Source organism: Delphinus delphis, chromosome 2 (assembly GCF_949987515.2).
Source record: "Delphinus delphis chromosome 2, mDelDel1.2, whole genome shotgun sequence".
NCBI classification, from domain to species: Eukaryota; Metazoa; Chordata; class Mammalia; order Artiodactyla; family Delphinidae; genus Delphinus; species Delphinus delphis.
In genome coordinates this window covers 128,601,944-128,629,715 of record NC_082684.1, presented here as the reverse complement: position 1 = coordinate 128,629,715, position 27,772 = coordinate 128,601,944, and the positions used below count along the sequence as shown (strand labels likewise).

At 45.5% G+C, this 27,772-nt stretch overlaps 2 protein-coding genes across 3 annotated transcripts in view; both read right to left on the bottom strand.

Annotated features, from left to right (window-relative positions):
* The window catches only part of SIN3A (SIN3 transcription regulator family member A), a 66,417-nt gene extending 66,314 nt beyond the window's left edge, over positions 1 to 103 (bottom strand). The window contains exon 1 of the mRNA XM_060005575.1: positions 55 to 103. The gene's annotated coding sequence lies outside the window, so the exon portion shown is untranslated. The remainder of the gene's footprint in view (positions 1 to 54) is intronic.
* A 9,629-nt stretch (positions 104 to 9,732) lies between these two features.
* The window catches only part of PTPN9 (protein tyrosine phosphatase non-receptor type 9), a 79,429-nt gene continuing 61,389 nt past the window's right edge, over positions 9,733 to 27,772 (bottom strand). For both annotated transcript variants that reach the window (XM_060005571.1, XM_060005572.1), the window contains exons 8-13: positions 25,791 to 25,884; positions 20,514 to 20,580; positions 14,712 to 14,790; positions 13,354 to 13,504; positions 12,725 to 12,932; positions 9,733 to 11,699 (exon numbers count right to left, since the gene is read on the bottom strand). In XM_060005571.1, coding sequence (XP_059861554.1) covers positions 11,485 to 11,699; positions 12,725 to 12,932; positions 13,354 to 13,504; positions 14,712 to 14,790; positions 20,514 to 20,580; positions 25,791 to 25,884 — 814 coding nt within the window. In that variant the 3' untranslated portion in view covers positions 9,733 to 11,484. The remainder of the gene's footprint in view (positions 11,700 to 12,724; positions 12,933 to 13,353; positions 13,505 to 14,711; positions 14,791 to 20,513; positions 20,581 to 25,790; positions 25,885 to 27,772) is intronic.

Sequence of the window (27,772 nt, the reverse complement as noted above, 5' to 3'; positions counted from 1 at the left end):
CTCCTCCCAACCCTTGCAGAACCCCGAGAGCTAAGTCCCCCAAAGCCACCGTACACCGTCAACTCCTAACTTCATCGCAACGGCTACCAGATCTCGAGACTTGGAGAAATCATTGTGTGCCTCTTGCCTCTCCCCGCCCCCCTTGCCAAGGGCTCCAAGCCCGGGACTTCCGGGCGGGAGGACTGTTCGAAGGAGCTAGGCGGGCCTCACACATGTGCTGAGCGCGCACACACGCTAGGGGAGGGGGCGGGGAACAGGGGTGGACTTCCCCCTCCAAGCTCTCTGCGCCGGAGGAGGCGGGACTATCCGCCCCACCAATGAGAAGTAGGGGCGGGACCCTTGCGCCTCACGTAAGCCGCAGGAATCCTCCCTCCGCCCTTCACGGAAAAAAATCTTAGCAACTTAAACTCCAGCCCGGCCTCCGATAGGCGGAGCTCGGGAGAATATCATCCAATCAACAACCGAGAAGGAAAAAAGGGAGCTTCGCCCAGCCAGTGGAAGACAAGAGAAGGCGGGCCCTCTGGAGGAGCCCGAGATGGGTGGAAGAGAGAGGGAAAGGCCCCGCCCCTCGGCTCCTCTCCGGGCCGGTTGCACAAGCCGTCGCTGGAGTAGATAGTAAACAGGCTAGGCCAAGGAGTGGAGGCAGGGGCAGCTCGGCGCTCCATAAGCCCGGGCCCCTGCGCCTCTTCTCCCGGCGTCGCCCCGCCCGACCTCGGCGGTTCGCGCCGGCGCCCCGCCTCCCAGCCCACGGCCGCCATCCCGGCTGACAGGCGCGCCCCCCGCGCCCCTCCCGCCGGCTGATGCATTTCCTTTTCCCGATTCCGAGCGTGGAGACTGTTTTCCCAGTTTCCGACCTTCACTGCCCCTTTCAGGCCACCCCCTCGTGGGAGCGCTCACACGTCCGTGCCCCCACCCCCGTCCCATCCGCGGGCAAACAGCACGGCCGGGGGAGGGGAAGGGAGCCACCGTCGCTGCCTTGGGGTGGGCGGGGAAGGAGGCAGCTCCATGTTTGCGAGGGGATCAGCTGGGGCCGCGGGTCGCAGCCGCCGAGTTTGTGGAGGTTTTCCACACCCCCAGGCCGGGTTCCAGCGCCGAATGCTGGCTCTACTGCCACGGCCCGGGAGGTCGGAGAGCCCAGACCGGCGCATGGGTCTAGTGCAGAGGCGCTGGTGCTCTTTCCGGTGGCCTCCCCCGCCCCCGGCCGCCCCTCCCGCAAGTCCGGCGTTGCCCCCGCCCCCAGAGTCCATAACAACCGCGGGCCCTAGGCGCCCGCGCCTCTTCGGAGCGCGCCCACCGCCCCCTCCGACAAGTTTGCGGACAGAAACAAAACCCTCGGGCGGCTGCCGCCCTCGCCCGGCGTGGTTAGCGGGGAAAGCCGCGGGCCCGGTCTCGCTCGCTAACTCCAGCTCTCGACCAACTCCCGGCGCCGCGGGCTCAGTGAGCCCGGCCGGCTTGGCTCAGGCCGCCGCCCCCTGCCGAGCCCGCGCGCCGCAGCCCGGGCCCGGTTCCAGTTGGTGTATGGAATCTCCCCTTTTTTCTTCTCTACAATAATTTTTTAAGGCATTGCAGGAGCGAGGGGGATCTCCTCCTGCCGGCCCCTTACCCAGTCCGTCGCCCAAACCTACCGAAACCGACCGCTCGGTGAAATAAACTAGGCAGCACGGTCAGCGCACTGGCGACCCCGGGCCGGGCCGACCCCCTCCCCACGGATCCGGCCCGGCTTGGAAATGCACACTGGCGAGCGGGCGGCGCCAAGAGCTCTCCTTCCTGGCCTGCCCCTCGCTCAGCTCCCTCGGCCGCCGGACTCCGAGCCTCCCCTAGTTCCGTCCCAGGGACCGCGGCGCCTACACCATGGCGGACTGGCCAAAGCGACCGGCCGGCAAACAAGCCCCCCAAACCCTCGAGATTGGGGAGACCAAATTAAAAGCAGCTGTTTAACATACCTTCCGAGCCAGGCGAGGAGTACTGAATGGGGGGGAACGCCCCCCACGGGCCATTGGCTCCCCGGTGCTCTCGTCAGTCATACTGGGCCCGCCTCCTCCCCTCGCTCCACCTCTTCCCCTTCATTGAACGCCCCCTCCCTCCAAAAAATATAAACAAATTAATTAAACTAGTCGTGAGTGGGAGGCGCATCTCTGGCAGAGGTCCCTATCTCTGCCGCACCGCCGCTTTGAGTTTCTTGCGGCCCTTGGACTAGGAGACCTCCTGGGACTCAAAGATCCGCTGGGTGGACCCGGAGGAGGAGCTAGCGGGGCTACCTAGCCCCCACTTCCTTCATACACACACCCCATTTGGAGCTGGGCAGAGGGAGGCGGGTAAGGATACCCTACCGACTGGCTGGAATGTCCCGACCCCCCTGTCTGTGTAACCTGTGTCTGGCCCATTCCGTTAAGTGCCTGCCTAAAAATGAGCGGTATAAGCTGGAAGTCCTGTGTTGGGGGAACAGGCATTTGCCCAAGCACCTACTGGGGTGAGGCAGACACATTCATACCGCACCTGCTGCTTGGGTGCGATTACAGAGACTGAATGAGATGCTCACTATGTACCGTCCAAGGGCATAAGACCTAGCTGAGGAGATGCTACAGAAAGAGCTAAGGCAAGGTGGAAAATGTATATGTAATTAGACATCCACAGAAGCTCAGAGCATGGAGATTCTTTCTAGCTGAGGAAAACTGGATGAAGTCTTCATGGAGAAGGTGGCACTCAGGTAGAAATGGAGGGGCAAGTTATTCTCAGCAAAGGACACAAAGAGGTAAATGCAAAGAAACATTAAGAACCATTTAAAGTGTGGCTGTAGTAATGAAACTCAGGGTTGGAAAGATGCAAAGAGCAGAAGACTTTACTACCTTGTTAACATTCTTAGACTTGCAGAGCAGAATGTGCAAGCAGCATGGCCGCTCACAGGACCACAGGCCCAGAACTATGGTTTAAGATGCTCAACATCCCAGCAGCTGGATGGATTCTGAGGGTGGGTTGAATGAGGGGTGCCTACAGGCAGCAAGGTGAGGCAGAAAGGCTGTTGTAATAGTGGGTTTGGAGACTACAGAGGTACATCTTCTGGTGGGAGGGGTAGGTGGAGGGAGCCAAGAGGTTTCTTCTTTCTCCCAGCCCCCCAATCCAGAAACCCTTCCCTACCTTCAGCAGCCCTCAAGTCAAAACTCTGACTCAGATGCTTCCCTGAATCATTTGTAGTGTTTTGGAGGGGTGAGTGAAGCTACCCCACATGTCTGTGCTCAACAGAGCTGAGCCTGGGGCCAGAATACAAGATGAGTGAGTGGGAAAGACCTGTTGATTGAGGTATCCAGTAAAGGAAGCTAGTGTGGATGAGGTGGGGTGTGCAGAATGTGAAGGGCCTTAAAGGCCTGTGGGCAGAATGGGAGCCTACTGCCAGTTAGGCTGTCCTAACAGTTCAGGTGAGATGTAATGAAGACCTGACTAGGGCAGCGGCAATGGATAAGCAAGAATAAAAACAGAGAGATGTGTTTGAGAAAGACTCCAGAGGACTGGGTGACTGATTCAGTGTAGGTAGTGGAGGGAAAGGAGGAGTCAGTGGCCTGGTGTGTGAAGAGGTAGAAGAGCCTTGAGGTTAGTGGTTTGGTAAGCTGGCTTCCAGATTTAGTGTGGCCAGTGACTTAGTACTATATCCTTAGGCAAGTCCCTTCCTCCCTATGGGCCTGTTTCTCTCCTGTGAAATAGGGGTGAAAACTGGGGTAGAAAGACAGGCTCTAAGGACACTTCCCTCTCTCAGAGTCCACAGGGGTTGGGGGGACTCTGATGGGGAGGGAAGCTTGCTACTAAGGAGAGAGGGCAGGTGGGAAGAAATACTGATTTAGGAAGGGAAGTAGGTCATCTCAGGTGAAGTAGGGACTAGAATTTGGGTGGCAACTTGGTTGGTGGAATCACTGAAGGGTGTAAAGGGGGAAAGACCAGGAGGTAAAGAGTGTGTGTTCAGTGGGAGGCCCAGCACCTGGCAGGGCCATGGAAGTTGAGGTTCATTCTCAGACTGGGGGCTCCCTAGAGGGAAGACCAAGTTTTTCTATATCAGAACAGACACCTTCTGATGTCTGGAGCCCTATCTCAGATTTGTGCTCTATTTCCTAAGAGGTTCTGCCCTAAATGAAGGCATAACAGATACTGTGTGAATGTAAGATGAGGCAGAGTGGGTAGAGCAGAAAGAACATTAGTCTGGAAGCTGACTAGTTTACACTTAGTCTTCTTATTACCTGTGGTTCAGCCTCCTGTCCTGTACAAGTTAACATGGCAGTCCTTACCCTGTTATGAAGATCACATGTGATGATAAAAGTGCGCTTTAATACACCCAGTGAGGCTCTGAACTTCTGTGGAGGCCAAAGGCCCAAGCATCTGACTGTGAGCCTGGACTGCAGGGGGTATACGCGGAAGGAAGTTACTTATGGAGCATTTGCAACCAGAACCGTTACTCCTCAGAGAACCAGACTTCGCTGACACTTCTGACCCTCCTAAGTGCACCACGCTGATGGAAATCCCCTCTTGAATGCTCCCGAGACTGAGCTCCTCGAGGGAAGCAACTCCATCTAATTCACCTCTGAACCCCCAGTGCCCCCAGCGGTCAGGCAAGAAAGTCCCTCAGAAGGCGTCCAGTGATGGTTTCTGACTCAGTACATTGATGCCTGCGTGGCACAGCCACTCCCAGACTCTGGGAAATTAAGAATTTGATTTGGAGACATTGGCCTTCCAGCTTCACTGAAGGTTGCATCCACTCCACCTCTCCCCCACCCTATCAGTGAGGACAAAAGAGTGAATAGATCTGGGTGAAGGCCTTCCTTGGAGAAGTCACGTGGGGAAGCCAGGTTCTGATTCCCAGGAGTCCTCTTTTGTGTGAGTTAGGGATTATCGTATTTGTAGTTGAGCAAACTGAGGCTCAGAGTAGTAGAGTGACTTGCCCAAGCCAAGTTGCCAAGGCGAGTCTGCCTGAGCTTTTTCCATTCCACCACATGCTGTCTCTATATACATTAAGATCCATGATCCAAGTTGGGACTTCTGGAGAAAAACAGCTTCCCCTCTTGCTCCACACGCCTTCCCTCCCTGACTCCGAGAGCAGTTTGTACCCAGGTAGTTTTAAATGATTTCTGGCCCTTTCCAAAAAAATTATCCTCTAAGAAGCAATTTGTCTCCCAGTCACATACATGCATCCTCAACTCACAACCACATATACTCAAAACTATCACACCTTCTGACACCCTGCCTCCTAGGCATCACACACACACACCCTCACAGTTCTTTAGGGTGCTTATGGTGGGTGGTGATTGAGAGATATTTAGGGCCTGCACCTCAGTGGCTCTGCCAAAAAGATGTCAGTGCCAGTGCCCTGATGACAGAAACTCTGCCAGCTAAAGAAGACCATTGCCAGTTTGGGAATATCCAGGTGAGGGGCATCTATACGTTTAAGGGGAAAAGCTCAAGCTATTGGTCAGAATCCCAGTTTAGCCACTTCCTAGCTGGATGTCTTTGGCAAGTCATTTATCTTTTCAATTCCCTTATCTGTAAACTAAGAATACCTACTGCAGTGGGTTGTTGTGAGATTAAAAATAAAGTATGCCTAGCACTCAAATGTTGTAGGACCCTTTCTTCCTTTATCTTGTCGACACTCTCTCTTCTCCTGGTCTTTCAAATGCAAAGTCCCTGGTGTTCCAGTTTGAGAGACCAGGACAGGCTTAAAGAACCCCAAAATTCCACTCTGTAAATTAGAAACTGCATTTGTCTGGCAACCAACTGGTTTATAAGTTGTACATATGCCATATTTCTGATTTCTAGGTGAGTGGAGGCTTGGAATTTTTTTATTGGATTTTAAGACTGCTATTCACTGCCTTGAAATGTTTTGCTCTCACCTAGCGTTATTTACCCCTCTAGGTCACTTCAGCCCAAATCTAGAAAACAGATGTAACAATATGTTCCCAGTTTACCCAGCTTTATGCTTTCAAAGTGTTTTATTCTGCATATCAGTTGTTTGATGATTTTTTTTTAAGGCAGCAGGTTCCTTTGTTCAAATGAAATCTCATTCAGAGGTCTAACACGTAAGAGATAAAGGTGGGCCTTGCTTTGGTTGAAGCGAACCCCAAGCACTGCAGTCTCTATCCCTTCACCTCCCACTCATGCCTCCTCCTTGTCAGCCCCTGCCCCAAGATCACTAGTGAACCTCCATTTATTAATCCTGTTCATTCATCCCAGCTACTCCCCACCTCTCACCAGTCTGTGAGAACACAGCCTAGTCTTGACCTTGGTTACCTCTGCCTATTAATCAGAATCTTTCCCAGGTTTTTCTTCCTCCATCCTCCCCTAAATATTGGTGGCTCCCAAGGGTCTCTCCTGTCTTCTTGCTCTCTTCATTCCTCTTTGTTCTCACCCACTTCCAAGGCTCCTAGCTTCTATCTAAACTAAGTCCCCAACTGATATCTCCAGCCCAGCATCTGCTCTGTACATCGTACTCCATACATCCACTGGCTGCTGGCCACAGAATAGGTATTCATTAAAGGTCAAGGAGGTAAAACAGACTTCACAAGATAAAGTGGGTGACCTAGACTCAGCTGTGCATCTGGCCAGTCTTGAGGCTAAGATAATTATATTAGCTTAGAGAAGTAACCAGGTGCTGATGCAGGGGGAGGGGTAGAAAGAAGTGAGCCTAGAGTGGGGAAGACGGCGCTGTGCCTTTTTTGACTACCTTCTCTACACAACTCACTGTCTTGCTTTCCTACTTTCACCTTCATCTTAGTCCTAAAAACTGTATCAGGAACATATTTCCATGTCAGGAACATATTACCCTAAGTTGTCAAAAAGGGATCACTGCTCCCCATCTCCATCCAACACTCTAGGTTTCCGGTTTAGTTAGTTATGTCCATGTTGGCCTTAGCCAGAAAAAAATGAGAGCATTTAAGACTGCAGACGCCAGATTTAGCTTAAAGAAAAAGAAGGATTTTGTGAAAGCTATGGTGAGGGGTGAAGGAAGGCTAAACACTGCAACAGGTTTCTGAGTGCTAGATTTCTATCTGTGGAAAAGACCCAGTCTTCTCTGTGGTCAGTTAAGAGCAGTGCAGTCCAAAACACTTGATATTCACAACTGTTTGTGTGATGGTTAACTATAGGGTGAATATCTCCCAAGAGGAAATACAGTTCCCAAACTGGTGGAGCTTTTAGCTCCTGTCCTTGGTTAGCTAATGATGGTCTGGGGGTAGTAATCTTGGTAGTAACCCAGGCTGGAGACAAACCTAAGACCTCGGTTGGGAGCTCTGGTAGCTTGATTAGCTCATTCCTCCGCTCTGAGTCATTCTGTCTGCCCCACATGTAACAGCGTAGAAACCTTAAAGGTCTATGGGATGGCCTGGGGATTATAGGGGAGACTTGCTGCTTACCAAGTTGGGGGCCAAGTGGGAAGGGAACTGAGGGAATACGGAGGTGGCTGCACCTTGAAAGAGGAGACTTTGAAAACAAGCTAAAACTGGGGATTTCAAGTGGGAGCTGACCCAACCAGAGAAGGGTCTGATAGTTCCTCTATAGACATCTGCACCGTCCAGCAAAGAACTAGACCCTCAGAGTTGAAGGGCCTGCAGTAGGATCATCTAATAGAGCACATTCTTTTACAAAAGCTAGGACCTGGCTTGAGTTGAGTGGTGAGATCTCAAAACTACCAAAGAGCTCAGTCACTCTAAGAAGGCTTTTCTACCTGGCCATACCTCCTGACCCACCTACCTGCAGGTGTCTGATTTATGAGAGTTTCCATATGTGTCTGGATGTCTCTAGAGATGGGAAGACCATAAGGGCAGGAGTCCCATCTTCCTCAAGATATGATGCTAAACAGTCCAGCCTCCCAAGAACCAGTCGCATTCTGTCATTTGCCTGCACACTGTGACATGGAGATTGACAATGGTGAACCTCCCAGGCTGAGGATGTGAGGGTACCCTTCACCTCAGGAGTCCCATCCTAGCTAACAGGGATGGGCAGAATGAAGGGACTAAGCCTAGAGGGAGTAAATTAAGTGAAAAAATAGTCAAATCAGAAGCAGAAGCCTGAGTTACCCACAATATTCTCTCTCCCCTGAACACTTCCTTCATCTTACGTTCTCAACTGTGCAATCCAGCATTTCATTGTGGGTTCTCTTGCTTTGTTCACCAAATCTCCTATGTGACAGCCTTGACTTCCTGGACAGATTCAGGGCTCCTTCTCTCTCTTCCCCTTTATCTCCTTTAACACCCAACACAGGTAGGCGCACACTGAGTATTAATTATCTTCCCAAGGGTAAAGGCTACAAGCAGACTACAGCAGTGGGGGGGAAGCTATTAATCTCTTTCTCTCAGATTTAGGAGACATCAATTCGCTAACCTTCCTTAGAGTCAGGGGCATGGACTAAAACAATGGTTCAAAAACCTGGCTCATCCTGCCGCTCACTCAACCACCTATTGGGCAGGACCCAGGAAACTGCATTTGTATGGAGCCCTCGCAAGTGATAACCTCACCAATCCTTAGATGTGCAATGAAGAACTCATGCATAACTTCTGAATTTAACAGCAGTTGGGCTACAGTCTCTTCAAATAAATGACAGTTCAAGGCCACCTCCTCCAAATCTTTTATCATTAATCTTGTTTCCTACATACTTCCCCAAACCCCTAACCTCTCTGATTTCCCAGATTTCATGTATCTGTTTACCTATTATGCTTGCTTGTCCCCAAGGGAACATCCAAAGAAAGGTCTGGCTTAATTTTTGCACTATACGTCAGCTCTTGATTAAGGTAAGAAACTCAAGAATATTTTGTTAGAAGATCAGGAGATGGATCCTTAGAGGTCTGAGTCAGATGGTCCAAGTTCTTGCTGTGGCAAATTAATTTTCCTGTGCCTCAGGAAATAATACCTACCTCAAAAGTTTGGTTTGAGGGTGAATGAGATAATACCGAGAAAGCACTTTGAACAGTACCTGGAACAGAGTTAAGCAACCAGTAAATGTCAGCTGCTGTCACTTTTATTAAGATCACCCCATGCCAGAACTGCTCCAACTGCACAGGTGTCACTGGCCAACAGGGAGGAGCTACACAGCATGGGGAGTGGTCCTACGTGGACAAAGCTTCTGGTTCTACTCTGAGAGAGAGATGCAAATGACTCAAGATCTTCCCACAAAGGTACCAGTGTAACCAAATGTACGGGGTTTCCCTGGGAGAATGACCCCTCTGGTACCCTGCAGACTTGAGGACCTGTACCAGGAGGTCCTACCTGGGAGAATCAGTCACCAACTCTGTCAGAAACCCTTCTTGTCTATTACATACAGATCTAGTCAAGATCAACTACCTGGAACTTAAGAACTGTCTATACCTTGAATAGAACATTAAAAAAACTCATTTCCAAAGAGAAAACACTATCTCGCTCTTTGAGATAGCAATGCAGTAAAGAGGCCACAGCTTTGTAAGCAGACCAGCCTGAGCTCCAGTTCTAGAGCTGGACCTGCTAAACCTTACCTTCACTGTAACCCTCTGTACCTTACCTTTCTCATCTACACAGAAACAGAAGGAAGGGAGAGTAACATCTCACTGGATTGTTGTGAGGTTTAAATGAGGTAATGGGGGGGAAAAGCACCAAACACAGCGATTGGCACTTGGCAAGCAGTCAACTGGTGCTGGTTCCCTTTGTCTGCCCAGAGCTGGGCCATGGCCTTGGGCAAGATGGGCAGCTCTCAGAACTGAAAGGCTATGAGGCCTTGGGTTCCACCCTGCCTCCCCATCCCTCCCAGACCAGCTCTTGGAGCCCCTCCTCACCTTCCCAGCCCCAGACTGCTACTAAATTGATGAAGCTAAAAGGATTTGATCATGTCGGTATATTTATATGTAAATACAAAACTGTATCGCTGTAAGATATCGAATATGAACATTACAATTATTTTCTGAATCTGACTCAGTCCATTGACGTTAAATACAAAATGAAAAGATTGTAAAAATAAGAATATATACATTCAAAAAGCTTATTACAGTATAAAATTATTGAGGTCTGATCAGCTGCCAACCTCATCTGTGATAGGGGAAGAAGTTTTAGGGGTTCCTGGGATTTTCTTGGGAATGTGGAATGCTGGGAGTCTTGATTCCATCCCTGGCATATCAGGCTAGGTAGGCCGGGAGCAGACAGGGACAGGTTGAATGAATAGGGGGAAAACAGTGATTGCAGGGGACTGCTTCACCCAGACAGGGGTTAAGCTTTTGATTGACACAGAACCCACACAGCTTGAGCTCCAGGGTCTGGCAGGCTAGAGGCAAGAAAGAGATGGGCATATGAGTGGACAGGGCCAAGCTGCATAAGAAAAAGAACATTCTAGCAAAAGAAAAAGGGGCCCCAGCTCATTCTCTCAGGGAGGAAGTCTCATGGTATGTAGTTTCTTCTCTCTCACACGTGGGCTCCCTCTCTCTCCTTCTAAGACTTCGTACCGATTGCTTTTGGCTCTGGCTGCTCAGTGAATTCATCTCTGCCCAGATCCCAATCCTCAAGGGATAGGGAGAGGGGAGAGAGGGTCTGGAATCACAGTGGCGGTCTATTCCCAAAATTGGCAAAGTAAACGGAGGAAAAACCATTAGATAAGGGCAATCCATGCTGAATTAAACCAGTGTCACCACAAACCAGTATTCTTGGCTCCAACAGGCAGCATCCTGGAGAGAGATAAGTCATTATATAAGGATGAGGGCCTGTGGCAGGAGCATGGAGAGTGGATGTGTGTGTGTCCTCTTCCACCACTCTGCGGTCTGACAACAGGCAACATGATCCCCAACCCCAGCTCGTCCAGGATAAACAGTAGGATCCAAAAAGCGAGGAGTCCTGAACTGCAACAAGAAGCCCCAGGAACTTCTACAAAGGAGTATCTCTGTGTATATGTATTTATAGAATACGACCATATTATCACATACAGTATATATTATATACACACGTACGTATGGACTCATACACATAAGTGCACATACACACACGCACACACAGAGAATGACAGAAAAGACTGGAATACACGCCCTAGGTATAAACGTGCTTGGCACTCAGGACGTTCTCTAGAATATGTAACTTGGTCAAGCTCTCTGGGAAGGAGGTGGATGCTCACCAAACCTCCCCATGAAATCCTAGCAAAGGGAAGGAATGGAAAGAGACCTTGAGAAGGAGAATGGCATTGGGGAAGGGGGGAGGGAGGTTCCTTCCCCACTTACCTCGGGGCCCCTGGCAAAAATCGATAGCCACAATTTGGTTTTAATAAGGCACAGTTCGATAGCAGGTGCTAGGAATTAAGAACACATTGCTGCTGGCCCTTTCTAGTGGCAATTTCACCACATCTATCTAGCCAAAGGGAAAGGCTGCCTTGCGTGCACGCGTGCGCCGGGAGACACGAGAAAGAGGTTGGTCCATGGCTTCAGTGTAACTGATGGCAACCTATAGGCTCAGCGGTGTCCAGGGTAGTTTAAGGAAGTCTGGGCAGCAGATAGGAGGCTCGTGGGACAGTTACTGACCCTCCATGGCCAGGAGGTTGTGGCTGGAGGGCACCATGCCCTCCCTCTCTGCAAACTCCAGGATTGCCTTGTAGCAGAAATAGTACTGCTCAGGGGTCTGGATGCTGAAGGCCCTCTGGGTCCTCATGCGGGACACCGTCTGGAACACATTTAGGGTGCCAAGCTCCTCCAGCTGTGCCAGGCAGATGTCCAATGAACAGAAGGTACCTGAAGGAAGGAAGGAAGTGGTCATACCTGATCTACCTCTCCTCTTTCCCTCCCTCTACCAAATAACCCAGGCAGGATTGGATGAATGAATTCAATGGCAAGGTGCCTCATGGCAGGAGGCCAATTGGCCTTAGGCCTGAAAGGGATCAAGGAGGAGGTCACAGGGAGTGTTGAAGGCCAGAGAAATGAGAAGGCCTCTTGTCTCTCAGGACATATATGGGGGTAATAGGAAGAGTAGGTGGGAAGGTGACAGAGGGACTTCTTTTTTTTCTTTTTTTGCAGTACGCAGGCCTCTCACTGTTGTGGCCTCTCCCGTTGCGGAGCACAGGCTCCGGACGCGCAGGCTCAGCGGCCACGGCTCACGGGCCCAGCCGCTCCACGGCATGTGGGATCCTCCCGGACCGGGGCATGAACTCGTGTCCCCTGCATCGGCAGGCGGACTCTCAACCACTGCGCCACCAGGGAAGCCCCAGAGGGACTTCTTGCTTCAATCCCAGACAGATAGAATGACAGCACTCCCACACCTGGGCCCGAATTTTCAGAATCCACAACTTCTCCACAGAGACCTATCACAAACCTATTCTTCCTTTCTCCCAAAGGGACCTCTGAACTAGAAGGCTAACAGACCCTGCAATGTACATCCCCTTAAGGCAAAAGCTGCTAACTGGTTCCAGAATGGAGAGCACGGTCCAGGGTGGAAAGCTCCCCAGGGAAGGGTATGGGAAGAAAGCAACAGCCCAGCTGAAGCTCTCTGGGACACCCAGGTGACAGTGATGGGATCAGAAGATAATCATGCTGATGGGATGTATAAAGCATCAAACCCCTAGAGGACTTGGCTTGTGAAGTATATATTCTGGCCAGTACACCTAACACTAGGGATACTAAAAGGACATTAAAGAGGAATTTTTCATGGTAATTCACCACCAATGGATCAAATACTCACATTCTGGCAACTAAGAGCTTTGTTATTCCTCCCCCACCCTTAGTGCCTCTGGATGCTCCAAGAGCTGCATCAGGTGCATTACCTGTCCTGCCAATGCCTGCACTGCAATGGACCACAATGGGTGGCTCAGGGCACTGCCCTTTGGAGCGTGCTCCCATGCTGCTGACGGCCAGCCTTTGCTGGTTCCTGACGGCTCTCAAGAAATCAATAAGGGAAGCTGCCGAGGACGGGACACCATAATCTGGCCAACTCAGGAACTGAAAGTGGGTCACGTGGCGTTTCTGCCGTTCCTTGGATGAAAAAAGAAGCAAAAGTTAATGAGGTCATTTCTCCTTGCCTCTGACTACCTTTGGCTTTTCCAGATTCTCAACCCTCTGGAATTGCTATCACCAAGGTTCCTATCACCCTCAACTTTCTCCACAATTGCTTCCCTACGAATGCAAAGGAAAGATTAAATGTCTGGAGAGGGCAGAATTCCTATATTATATGATCCAGATTTCTTACGTTATAAAAAGTTTCATTCCTAAGTAATGCCACTGTTGTGTTGAGACAATATGGCTATTCTGGCTCTGAGTCGAATATCCTGATCCTGTTTCCAGAAGAATGGAAGTAACTTATAAGCTCCCTGGAATCCTGCCTATTCCCTTTGGAGATTTTCTTTACAGTAAAGGTTTTCCCCCAGCTTCAAAAGAGTGAGAAAATATAATTTACCTCTGTGTTGTGAATTTCTAGCGTTGTTTTCTTATAATGGTTCATATTCTCCACGCCTAGATTGGTCACTGTGAGGAAGCCAAATCGGATCCGAGAGTCTTCTTCTAAAGGCCAGTATTGGCCACACTTTCTCCTGCCGCCCTCCTCAAAGCTGAAGACACACAGAGAAAGATAAGCCTTCCATCCTTCTCCACAGCAACAACTCTGCTCTACCCATGACCTGCTGTACCCTTAGGCAGAAATGTCATCTCTTGCATTGCTTCTGTCTAATCTATCCCCTTGCTTCTTGGCAGAAAAAGGAAACCTTCATTCTAAACAGATGTAACAACAGCTAAATTTTCTGCATGTACTCATTCAGTGGACATTTACTGAGCACCAGCTACATCCATTTGGTCCCTTTCCTGATACCTCTTGGTACTCCTCACATATCTGGCATAAATACTGGGTGTACAAAGAAAGACAGTAGAGAAAATATGGTGGGCCAGGTCGAACTCCCTGCCCTGTATCTCAGTTACTGTTCATTCTCTTCCCCAGTGAGAGCCCTTGGCTGACAGACGAGTGGGAAAGGCACAGTTCCTGGGATGCCAACAGGAGGTTTATGTAAAGGCCTAAAGTCCACCTCACTACTCTTCAGTGGCTCCAAAGTACTCCAAGGTGGTACTTCTTCCACTACCTCCCCTCCAAATCAAAGGTGGCTTGTAACAGTGCCATGAGGAAGGGACCTGAGCAAACATTCTCATTAATTTTTTTCTCCTCATCTGAAATGGGTTATAATTATCATAATGATAATGAAGATACTCATGAAATATTAATTCCTAAAGTTTTGGCAGATACGTACACCAAAATTTCAAAAATATTCCTTTCGTCAAGAGCTTCCTGCCTGACCTATTATGTTTCACATCTCTTTTTTTCAAGATCTCCTACAGGTGGAAATATGAACAAGAAGAAAAATGGTCAAAAGTAGCAGGGAAAGGGAGAACTAAGGGGAACTGGTAATTCAGAAGCCAGGAAGACGGCTGACCTTTGGAAGTAGGGAGCAGGCTAAAAGTAAATTGCTCCATGTTTCCCAATGCTTCCTCTAGTAGTTAAGGCCAGGACCTCAGGATAGGCTGTAACTGGCACAGGGTCACCAGAGCCATGGATTAAAGCTTTGACAAGTTAGATCTATCAATCTCCACCATACCCTGGCTCTGGTAACTCTGGGTCAGCTAAGAAAAAAGCTAAGACATCTCAAACTCTTTGCCATGGCTTTCCTAATCCTCATTGTTTCTAAGAGCTAAACTCCCCTCTAGAATCACCCATGCTTGGGGACGGGGGGAGGGGGGGAAGTGCAATGGGTAGAAAAGGGATGAACTCACCGGGTGGTCATGACAATCACCAAGACTTTTTGCTCCCATACCATGAGCCAGAAATCACGATAGGTATTCTCCAAAGGGCCTACAATGAAAGTAGAAGACAAGGAACGTGACCCTGGGAAGCTCTTCTTTCCTTCTTAGGCTCTTCTGTTTTTTCCCAACTACTAAATCCAAAGCACATACGTTGGCTCCCTGCCTTTTTGACTATATCCCTGCTATTCAGGGTGGTCCTTGGGCAAGCAGCACCAGCATCGTATGGGAGAGTATTAGAAATGCACAATCTGCATTTTAACAAGATTCCCAGGTAAAACTGTAGGTAGGCTACAGTTTGAGCAGCATTGCTACATATCCTCTTAGAGCCTCATCAACAGGGCTTCAGCTACCACATCCAGACTGAGAGTGTCAACTGTGCACATGTCTCTAGCTGCTTTCACCTCACCTAAGCCTTATAATCACCAGTTGCCTACTAAACCATTCCCCTTCCATGTCCCCTCATCCATCTCCTCAGACCCCGCATGTTCGCAATTCAGTCTCCTCCTTCAAAATTAGCTTTCTCTCTCTACTTTCTCAACTCTGTTAACAGTACTGGCATTCTTAAATGACTCAGTCTCAAAAAGTTGGAGTCAACTCTGACTTACCCATTTCTTTCATATCCCAGAAACAGACACCAAGTCCTAGATTTTTTTTGCCTTTGGAATGTTTTTGGTTTTTACCCTTTTGCCCCTATCCTGGTCTTCCTGCCGAAATTCACTGCCACAAAGACCATATCATCTTTTGTCTGAGTTCCTGTAGTACCATCTTGGTTTACTTTTCTGAACAGGAATTTTTCTTCTGGTCTATTCTGGATACCCTTGCCAGTTTAATCTTTCTAAAAAATTGCTTCATCACAATATAGACACACAAGCGCACTTCTGCCTCTATTCCTTTGTTCACATTCTCTCACCTCCATTGCCATTGGACTTTCTACCCATTTTCTGTTTTTTTTTCTTCCGGTTTTATTGAGCTATAATTGGCAAACAGCACTGTGTAAGTTTAAGGTATAGAGAGCATATGATTTGACTTATTTATATCATGAAATGATTACCACAATAAGTTTAGTGAACATCCATCATCTCATGTAAATACAAAATTTAAAAGGAAAAAAAAAACTTTTTTCCTTGTGATGAGAACTCTTAGGTTCTACTTTCTTAACAGCTTTCATGTATAACACACAGCAGTGTTAATTATATTTATCACACTGTGCATTACATCCCTAGTACTTATTCAGCTTATATCAATAAATTTGTACCTTCTGACTGCCTTCATCCAATTTCCCCCTCCCCGCAACCCCTGGTAACCATAAATATGATCTCTTTTTCTATGAGTTTGTTTTCGAAGTATAATTGGCCTACAACACTACGTTAGTTCCCGGTGTACAACATACAGGGATTTATATGTTTTTCGATATTTCTATACACTGCAAAATGATCAACACTCTACCCATTTTCAAGTGCTGCCTCTTCCTTAAAGCTTTTTCTTAACACCACATTCCTTTTTTTAAAAATTTATTTATTTCTTTATTTATGGCTGTGTTGGGTCTTCGTTGCTGCACGTGGGCTTTCTTCTAGTTGTGGCAAGTGGGGGCTACTCTTCGTTGCAGTGCGTGGGCTTCTCATTGCGGTGGCTTCTCTTGTTGCAAAGCACGGGCTCTAGGCGCGCGGGCTTCAGTAGTTGTGGCGCATGGCTCAGTAGCTGTGGCTCACGGGCTTAGCTGCTCCGCGGCATGTGGGATCTTCCCGGACCAGGCTCAAACCCGTGTCCCCTGCATTGGCAGGCGGATTCTTAACCACTGCGCCACCAGGGAAGCCCCAACACCACATTCCTTGTAGGGCTTCCTCTCATCTCAGCTCTTGATGGCACATCTGGATCAAAACATCTTAACCATTTAATGTATATGGTCTTACATCAGTCATTTTACTTTGTGAGAAGTAATCATATCTCAGGCAAACATGGTGCTGAGGGCAAGGGCTATGTCATCAACTACTCCTTTTAGAGTTAGAATCTGTACAGGGCTGGGCACTCAGCAGGAACGTTGAAGATGCCTGTGAGCCAATAACTCCCTTTCAATCAAGTGAGTAACAACTGAGGATAATTCCTTGTACTTCCCCAGTGCTTTTTTCTCCTTTGCTTTCAGGGAAGCAGGGCACTACCAAGGGCTGATTTTGTCGTGGAAATCTGCTAATTGCACTACCATTTTTGCTGAAGTCTCTTAGGAAGCACTAACATTTTATGATACTAGAATTCCCTCTTTGCAGAAGTGGACACTCCCAGGAGCATGTGAAGTCTTGGAAACAAGCTAAATGTCTAACAAGAGAGGATGTTAAATTATGGCATACCCCCAAATTTATGCAGTCCATAAAGGTGATATTATAAGATTTGTATTTTTGCTATGGAAAGGTATCCACAAGACAACCATCAACAGAAAAAAGAGATAATGTACAGAAAAAGCCCATTTTGTTAGACAGTTCATATGTCCATATCTATTTGTATGCACAGAATGAGGTTTAGAAGGAGATGCTGCAAAATGTTAACATTTTCTCTGGGTCTCTGGGTTATGAGTGATTTTCATCTTCATTTTCTACAATGGACATGGCATTACCATAGCATGCATGTCAAGAAGATAATAAAAACACCCTTTCCCCACCTCTGACTCTTAGCCTTGTTCACATCGCACTATACTGCATCACAGCAGCTCTCATATACTTTATTTTCCACATTCAAACCACTGGCAAAATTGGTGTTGCCAATCAGAGCACCTGATAATACCACTTAGACTCAAGGCTAGATGGAGAATGGTCATAATTTCCTCAAAGGCATAAAAGAGAGATTTAGAAGGGAAAGTTACACTTCCCAGGTTAGACTCTTTAACAGTAGACTTCTGCGAAGAAATAAAGTCAGCAGTTTATGCTGACATGGATGAAACAATCCACTAACCTGGTTTGCAAGGACTTTTGAATCAAACAGACATGTGCCCAATCCTGTCTGTGTCACTTACTAGCTGTGTGACCCAAGGTCACCTAATCTCTTTGGGCTTGTTTGTTTGTGGATTAATAAACCTTCCTTGCAGAGTGTCTATAATAATTAGATGGTGATTATATATCTAATATATAATAGATACTTTCAATAAATGACAGATATTATTAGAAATATTATGAATAAAAATCAGAATACTGAACACAGCCAAGAAGGTTAACCAGACAAACCAAACCAGCCTTCTCAACATCACAGGATCCCATTTTCCAGTCGTAACAGAGTGCTGATGCCTTCTGAAGATGATCAGTGTTTAACTTAAGAAATCCTCTTTCTCATACTCCTGGGTGAGCTTCTTCTCCTGCACAGGGCCTTCAGAGCCAGCCTAAAGGATTCAATCCCTGGATTCTGCAGAACTAGCAACTCTAAGAAGTGCCCTTGCCTTCTAAACCTGGAGAGAGGAGCATTCTGAGACCCTTAGAGTCAATCCTTACCCTCCATAAGCCCATCCATGCCACGGTCATCCTCCTCAACAAAGTCCTACTCTCAGGCAGATCACATCCTAATCTATACCTGCCCAAAATCTTTCCTGATAGTTCTCTTATTTGTTCCTAGGGTCTTGAAAGGACTTGTTGGAGAGAGTAGTCCCTCCTAAGGGACAAACAATAAATCTGTGACCATCAGACCAATTACAATATACCAAGAATCCAAAGGTCCTTTTCCCTTTTCTTCTCCCTCAACTTCTATTTTGAAAAATCTGAAACCTACAAAAAGTTGAGGGGCTTCCCTGGTGGCACAGTGGTTAAGAATCTGCCTGCCAATGCAAGGGACATGGGTTCGATCCCTGGTCTGGGAAGATCCCACATGCCTTGGAGCAACTAAGCCCGTGTGCCACAACTACTGAGCGTGCGCTCTAGAGCCCGCGAGCCACAACTACTGAGCCCACGTGCCCCAACTACTGAAGCTTGCACGCCTAGAGCCCATGCTCCACAACAAGAGAAGCCACCGCCATGAGAAGCCTGCGCACCACCACGAAGAGTAGCCCTCGCTCGCCGCAACTAGAGAAAGCCCGTGCGCAGCAACGAAGACCCAACACAGCCAAAAATAAATCAAAAAAAAAAAAAAAAGTTGAAAGAACGGTACAACGTACTCATACATTCTTTAGCTCGAAAGCTATCATTTTTGGCTATCGTTTTGCAAAGCCTGCTTCTCTATATATACACAACACATATTTTCTCTTTTACTGAACTATTTAAGTTTCAGACATTATGACATTTCACTCCTAAATACTTGAACACGTATTTAGAAGAACAAGAACATTCTCCTGTAGAACAATACCATTATCACACTGCAGCAATTAAACATTAATACAATAATATTATCTAATACACAGTCTCCAACTGTCCCAATAGTTTGTCCTTAACAAATTTTTTTCCAAATTGAGTTTGCAAGTATGGATGACACACTGCCTTTGGTTATCAATGTCTCTTTAGTCTCCTTTAATCCAGAACAGTTCCCTGTCTTTTTTTTCCCCCATGGCATTAACTTTGAAAAGTCTAACCCAGGTCTCTAGTATGTTCCACAATCTGGATTTGTCAGGTTTCTCTCTCATTATTAGATTCAGACTTAAAAACTGGCAACAGGACTTCCCTGGTGGCACAGTGGTTAAGAATCCGCCTGCTAATGCAGGGGACACGGGTTCAAGCCCTGGTCTAGGAAGACCCCACATGCTGCGGATCAACTAAGCCCGGGCGCCACAGCTATGGAGCCTGCGCTCTACAGCCCACGAGCCACAGCTACTGAGCCCACATGCCAGAACTAAAGCCCGCGCGTGTAGAGCCCGTGCTCCACAACGAAGAGTATCCCCCACTAGCTGCAACTAGAGAAAGCCTGCACGCAGCAACAAAGACCCAACGCAGCCAAAATTTTAAAAAATAAATAAATTTATTTTAAAAACCCCCAAAAACTGGCAACATACAACACAGGTAATGTTGTGTAGTTCTCACTATACCACAACAGGAGGCATATAATATCTATTTGTCCATTATTGGTGATATTAAGTGTGATCACTTGGTTAAGGAGGTATCCGCCAGATCTCTTGCTGGCCATTTTCCACAATGGTCAAAGGACCTTAATTCCATATGATGGCCTGTCATGTCCTCCTATGTTGTGATTTCTCACCACCCTCTTTGAAGAAAACCTGGTATTCTCCTTGAGATGGCAAAAAACAGGTCAGGAGTAGTACTAGGGCCCACAAGAATATTAACAGAGGCTCCATCTGAAATCCTCCTAGAGCGCCCAATACTTCACTGTCAGACCTAGCAGAGACTATCCATGTCAGAGACTGCTGGCGTGCTCTGTGATGGTACAGGGACCAGCAAAGGCCTCTTAAGCCAGCAACACCCATTCATAGACTGAACTCAATCTCTGGGAAGTTCCATTGCCATTCCTTTATGTCCTACTTGACATAAAGAGCATCTCACTGCCCAGTGAACTCTGATGTCCCATTCCCTTGGGTTGGCAACACTAAGACACAGTCCAAAAACTTGTAGTAATGTTGTGTGTTCAAATCTCTAGTCTATCTCTATGCAGTGAGTTTCCAGGCACATCTGGTACAGAAATTCTACACCTCTCATCTGCCTTCCTCAATAACCCTCAATCTTTATGAAAGGCCAGGATCTAGTGGCTGCAACATCACCTCAAGCTACCATTTCCTTTAAAAATTATGCTATCATCTGATGCCAACAATCATAGGTAGATGACACAAAACCAATTTGTGAGGGGCAGACTACTTACCTTGTGTCCCAATGTAAGCATTCTTCTGTTTGTAGCCATCCATGAAACTGGCATTGATGTAATCTGTCTAATGATAAAAAGGAAATATCGTTGCAGCTGTGTGGGATATACCATTTGGGTAGGAAAATGATGTACTAAGTAACTAAAACTCAAGGTATGAATTTTCTCTTTTTGTCATGCAGAAAACGAGGAGTGAAAGGACCAATTCAAAACCTCACTTCCACAAATGTTACTGGGACAAGTGTATATCCACATGCAGAAAAAAATGAAGCTTACCCCTTCCTCACATCATATACAAAAACTAACTCCAGGAAATTCCCTGGTGGTCCAGTGGTTAGGACTCAGTGCTTTCACTGCTATGGTCGGTGTTCACTCCCTGGTCATGGAACTAAGGTTCTGCAAGCCGCACAGCGAGGCCAAAAAAACCCCCCAAAAAACAAAAACAAACAAACAAAAAACCTAACTCCAAATGGATCACAGACCTAATGTAAGAGCTAAAACTATAAAACTCTTAGAAGAAAACATAGGATTAAATATTTGTGACCTTGGGTTAGGCAAATCCTCCTTAGATATGACACCAAAAGCACAAGCAACAAAAGAAAAAACAGATAAATTGAACTACATTAAAACTGAAAACTTTTGTGCTTCAAAGGACACCATCAAGAAAGTGAAAAAAACAGGGGATTTCCCAGGTGGTCCAGTGGCTGAGACTCTGCGCTCCCAATGCAGGGAGCCTGGGTTCGATCCCTGGTCAGGGAACTAGATCCCATATGCATGCAGCAACTAAAGATCCCGCATGTCACAACTAAGACCCAGTGCAGCCAAACTAAATAAATAAATAAATATTTAAAAAAAAAAAAGAAAAAAGAAAGAAAATGAAAAACCCACCCACAGAATGCACACATTTGATAAGGGATTTGTATCTAGACTATATAAAGAACTCCCACAAATAAATAGTAAAAAGACAACTCAGTTTTAAAATGGGCAAAGAATCAGAATAGCCATTTTTCCAAGATGATATATAAATGGCCAATGAGCAACGTGAAAAGTTGCTCAACATCATTAGTCATCAGGGAAATGCAAATCAAAACCACACTGAGATATACCACTTCACACTCACTAGAATGGCTACAGGTAAAATATAATAACAAATATTGGCAAAGATGTAGAGAAACTGGAACCCTCATACACTGCTAGTGGTAATGTAAAATGGTGCAGTCACTTTGGAAAACCGTCTGGCACTTCCTCAAAAGGTTAAACACAGAGCTACCATATGACCCAGCAATTCCACTCCCAAGGGAAATGAAGACACAGATGTAAACAAAAAAACCTCATAAACAATATTCACAGCAGCATCATTCATAATAGCCAAAAAATGGAAACAATTCAATTGTTTATCAACTAATGAATGGGTAAATAAAATGTGGTATATATCATACAATGGAATATTATTTAGCAATAAAAAGGAGTGAAATACTGATACATGCTACAACATGTATGAACCTTGAAAACACGCTGAGAGAAACCAGACACAAAGGGCCATATATTGTATGATTCTATCTATGTGAAATGTCCACAATAGGCAAAAAGAGTGGACAAAAAGTAGGTGGGTTTGGGGGAAATGGGGAGTGACTACCAAGGTGAGTTTCTTCTTTAGGTGATAAAATGTTCTAAAGTTGATTGGGGTGATAATTGCATGACTCTGAGAATATATTAAAAACCAATGACTTGTACACTTTTAATGAGTGAACTGTACGGTATGTGGATTATATCTCGGTAAAGCTGTTATTTACAAAAAAGGAGTTCATTAGGACTTGTAGCACTATAGCTCAGAACCAAAACCAAAAGGCAGGCAAGCCAAGCAACATAAACGGGAACACCTGTCCATGCTGTGACACACAAAAGGCAAAGTGTGACTGGAGAAGGAAGAAAGCTATACCTCACAGCTAGGACCATCAACAGCATGGGCCAAACGGGCTCCATTACTGCCTAAATTAACACAAAGCAAAAAGCCACACACATTCAGAAGAGTCTCAATGAATAGCTCCTGACTCACTCTCTTCTGCGGGCCTTTTCCCACCTCGCAATGTCCTCGGTCTTATTTACATCATTAGCCATCAGGGAAATTAAATAGGATATGGAGGGTTACAGGAGGACAAAAGTAAAAAAGTTTCAACAGCAAACTAGGGAAAATCCATACTCCACTCCACTCTAGAGAAATGGGAATGACTCCCCATCAACCCTTTCTCCACTGGGTTCCAACACTTGGAGGACAGTCTGAACTGTCAGTACCACACAGCCACCCTAAGAAAACATCTCCAGGGAGTTCCCTGGCGGTCCAGTGGTTAGGACTTGGTGCTTTCACTGCCGTAGGCCCGGGTTCAATCCCTGGTAGGGGAACTAAGATCCTGCAAGCTACACGGCTCGGCCAAAAAAAAAAAAACACATCTCCATCTCATGGTCAAACCCATGTTATTTGGATATATGTCCATTAGATAGTCAGTCTACCAACTTATCCTCCCACTAATTATTTATTCAAGAGTTTCCTGCTCTGTTCTTCTCCCACAGCAACTGGTATTGACCTCATACTACTAGTGTTCTACCCTGACTTGGACACCTTCACTGAGCTAATGGATCATCTGCAGCAGACCCAGAAAGCTAAAAGTCTCACTCACCCCAACCAGGCTTCTCAATCCAGGGCCCACCCATAGTCAGCCAAAGCCCATCCTCTGTTCAGCCTGGCACATTCAAATGGTATACACTGCAGGACCCAGGTGAGAAGGCATAGAAAAGTACAAAGGATTTACCTGGTACATGCCAATCAACATATTATATAAGTAATATATGAGCTGTTACTCTTGGAGCTACCTTCATGCTTTGAAAAGAAATGCCACCTATTTAAAGGAGACATTTCTTTATAACTAAGGATACCAGCTCTTAGCATCCTTGTCTCTGAGAGCACTGGGAATTAAAATCAGCAATTTCAGAAGAATCATTACATATTAAAAATTGAAAATGACCTCAGAGATAAAGTATAGACTTAGGGGCAAACTGAAATAGTAGGAAGAAACACAGCATGCACATTATGTTATGGGCCAAGTTCAACTGAAACTGGACTAACGGCTTTGTAATTCCAGGTGAAATCTGTTGAACAATTCACTAATAAACCTGAATCCTCCACTTATTGTGGAAATAAAGGCTATACCAATATTTGTAGTAATGAGAGGGACTATAACTCAAGCGATGAACTTCAGATTAATTACAGGATGACTAGAATAGTCTCCTGGTACACTGGGATTCACTCATTCATTCACAAATAATTTACTGAATGTCTGATACATGCCAGTCACTGTTCTAGGTCTTAGAGACAGAGTAGTCAACAAGACATACATTCAGATTATCTCTGACTCCAGAACCCCAACTCAACTAAGATGATCTTAATAATACTGGTGAATTTGCCTTCAGTCAGCCAGACTCTTAGCTAATGCCACTGCAGGAAAACCCTCTGTAAGGATCCTAGACAGGATTATGAATTCAGTTTATGTGCTTGAAACACTAGGGTCAAAAGAGATTAAAACCATGATCCTAGGGTACTGACTCATGTACCATACATACCCAAATATAAGGCAATGATGTTCCTAAGAATTATCCTCCAGAAAAAAGGGGGGATATAACAAGTCCCTATACTGTGTCATGTTAAGGGGCACTATTTAAACTCCTTTTAAATAGTGAACAGCAACCTCAATCAATGCTGTTTTTTGATGTGTACAGAGGTCACCAGACAGAACTGTTGTATCGGAAGGAAAAAGAAGAAATGTAACACCTATTTAATTGTTGACCTCAAAATTCTTAAGTGTTGGATGCTGCTGTAAACAAGTTATAATAAAGAGGACTTTAAAAAGGTATAAGTAAATGATAATGCTACAGAGGATGCATGAGATACAGGATGAATGAAAAGAAAAAACTGTGCTAATGTTATGCTAATAGACTTTTCTGACTTAGAATAAACTTTCCAGTGACAATACCAGGCACTTAAAAAAGGAAATAAAAATGATGTGTTCTGGAAAACTGTGTTCGATTGACTCAAAAAGTAGCTCAAATGAGGACAAAGAAACTGATGTTAAAGGTGTATGTGAAAAGTTTGAATAACTTTTCACTAAATATCTCTACTAAGTACATGTGATTTTTAATATGCACAGACATGATCAAATTAATACATTAAATAATAGAGGCATCTGACCAATTTATCTCTATCCCTATATATTTATGTATACACTAGTTGTCCAAAATTTTTGTCAGATCTTCTAGATGGAAAAATCAGAGGTCACTTTTTTCTTTTAAGAGTTGGATTTCTTTTTTTTTTTTTAATATTTATTTATTTGGTTGCCCTGGGTCTTAGTTGCGGTATGCAGGATCTAGTTCCCCGACCAGGGATCGAACCCAGGCCCCCTGCATTGGGAGCGTGGAGTCTTAATCACTGGACCACGAGGGAAGTCCTAGAGGTCACTTATAACAAGAGTCGCCTGGTATTGACCATATACACTCACCAGTATGGTGGATGACATGACTATGACTTTATTAGGAGTAAAAGGCGAAATAATTGAACATTTATCAAGCACCTACAGTAATATGCCAAACTTTGTGCTATCAGCATGTACATAAAATATTTCATTTAATTTCTACTTAGTACTGTGAGATGGGCACATAGGGACTTGTGTATGTTAATAACTAGTATGTAGTCTAAAACGAAAACCTTGAGGCTGCTCTGGTGGCGCAGTGGTTAAGAATCCGCCGCCAATGCAGGGCACATGGGTTCCAGCCCTGGTCCAGGAAGATCCCACATGCCGCAGAGCAACTAAGCCCGCGAGCCACAACTACTGAGCCCTCGTGCCACAACTACTGAAGCCCGCGCACCTAGAGCCCCTGCTCTGCAAGAAGATAAGCCACCGCAATGAGAAGCCCGTACACCGCAACAGAGCAGCCCCTGCTCACTGCAACTAGAGAAAGCCCACGCGCGGCAACGAAGACCCAACGTAGCCAAAAATAAATAAATTTTATATATATATATATATGTGTGTATATATATATATATATATATATATATATATATATATATATATATATATATATATATATATAGTTTAAAAAAGTAAAACTCAAACCTTCTCTCTCTGGCTTAGAGTCCATGTTCTTTCTACTACAGTATTAGTAAGCTTCACTTTGGAAAGGCTTAAATTTCCCTCAGTGCTCCTAAAAGGATGGCATTTATCTTTCTACCTGAGCGTGGCCGCTTCGTTTTGTCAGCTTCACTCTAGTTTGGTCCAGGCAGGGTACATCCCCATAGCGGTTCTTCTCTAGGTTTCCTGGGGACCTGAAGGAAATGAAACAAACTAAAATAAAGGAAAAAAAAACAGCTACAAGAGTTGAAAATGGATGACAATGCAAGTGGAACTGAGCGCAAGTCAGGAGATTGTTGTCATTCATTACTTTTTCTTTTTGGTACTATTTGGTTTTGAAAAAATCATTTGCATACATATTGATTAAAAGCAAAAAAAAAAAACTTATAAAGACCACACATATAAAGTAATACTCTATACTGTTCATAGGTATGAATGTATATGTAACAGTATAAACAAAATGATCTGGTAGGAAACATACCACATTCATACTAGTGACTGCTTCTGGGGAATGAGGAGAACTGATGGTGAGGATTAGAAGGATTTCAACTTTACAATTAATTCTTTTATACAATAAAAAAGATGAAGCAAATCCAACAAAATGCTAAACACTGTCAGTACTAATGGGGTGACAGGAAATGGTTGTTTGTCACGTTATGCTCTGTTCTTTTTCATATTTAAAAAAAAAATTCCCGGACTTCCCTGGTGGCACCAGGGTTAAGAATCCACCTGCCGGGCTTCCCTGGTGGTGCAGTAGTTGAGAATCCACCTGCCAATGCAGGGGACATGGGTTCGAGCCCTGGTCCAGGAAGATCCCACATACCACGGAGCAACTAAGCCTGTGCACCGCAACTACTGAGCCTGCACTCTAGAGCCCGCAAGCCACAACTACTGAGCCCACATGCCACAACTACTGAAGCCCACACACCCAGAGCCCATGCTCTACAACAAGAGAAGCCACCACAATGAGAAGCCTGCGCTCCACAACGAAGAACAGTCCCCGCTTGCTGCAACTAGAGAAAGCCTGCATGCCGCAATGAAGACCCAACGCAGCCAAAAATAAATAAATAAATTTATTAAACACAGTTTGAGTACTCTGTGGATTTAAAAAAAAAAATCCTTCTTCCCACACAAATAAGCCCAGCTGATATTTTACAAAGTTCCAAGAACAATTCAATAAAAGGAATACTCTTCGACCAACAGTGCTGGAGTAATTAGATACCTATAGGGAAAAAAATTTGAACATCAACCTAAACCTTACACCTTATACAAAAGTTCATTCAAAATGGATCACAGACTTAAATTAAATGTAAAACATAAACTTATAAAAATTTTAGGAAAAAAAACGTAGAAAAATCTTTGGATTCTAGGGCTAGGCAATGTGTTCTTAGACTTGACACCAAGAGCATGATCCGTACAAGGAATAACTGTTAAAGGAACTTCATCAAAATAAACTTCTGCTTCACAAGAGACCCAGAAAAGGATGAAAAAAAAAGCTACAGACTGGAAGAAAATATTCGCAAACCATGTATCCAACAAAGAACCAGTACCTAGAATATAAAGAACTCTCAAATCCCAACAGTTTAAAAAAAAATCCAAATAGAAAATGGGCAAAAGACATTTTACAAAGAGAATATACAGATGGCAAAGAAGCACATGAAAAGATGCTCAATATCATTAGATAGTAGGAAAATGTACATTAAAACCACAATTCTAATTTTAATTTAGGGATCTCATCACACACCTATCAGAACAGCTAAAATAAAAACTAGTGACAACACTGAACAATGGTGAGGATGCAAAGAAAATGCATCATTCATATATTGCTGGGAGGAATGCAGAAGGGTACAGCCACTCTGGAAAAGAGCTGGGCAGTTTTTCATAAAGCTAAACACATAGTTACCATATGACCTATCAATCCCACTCTTGGACATTTATCCCAGAAAAATAGAAACTATTTTCACACAAAACCTCGACACAAATGTTCAGAGCAGCTTTAATTATAATAGAAACTGGAAACAACCCAGATGTCCTTCAACAGGTAAATGGTTAATTGGTTAACAGTTTGTACTGTGGTTCATC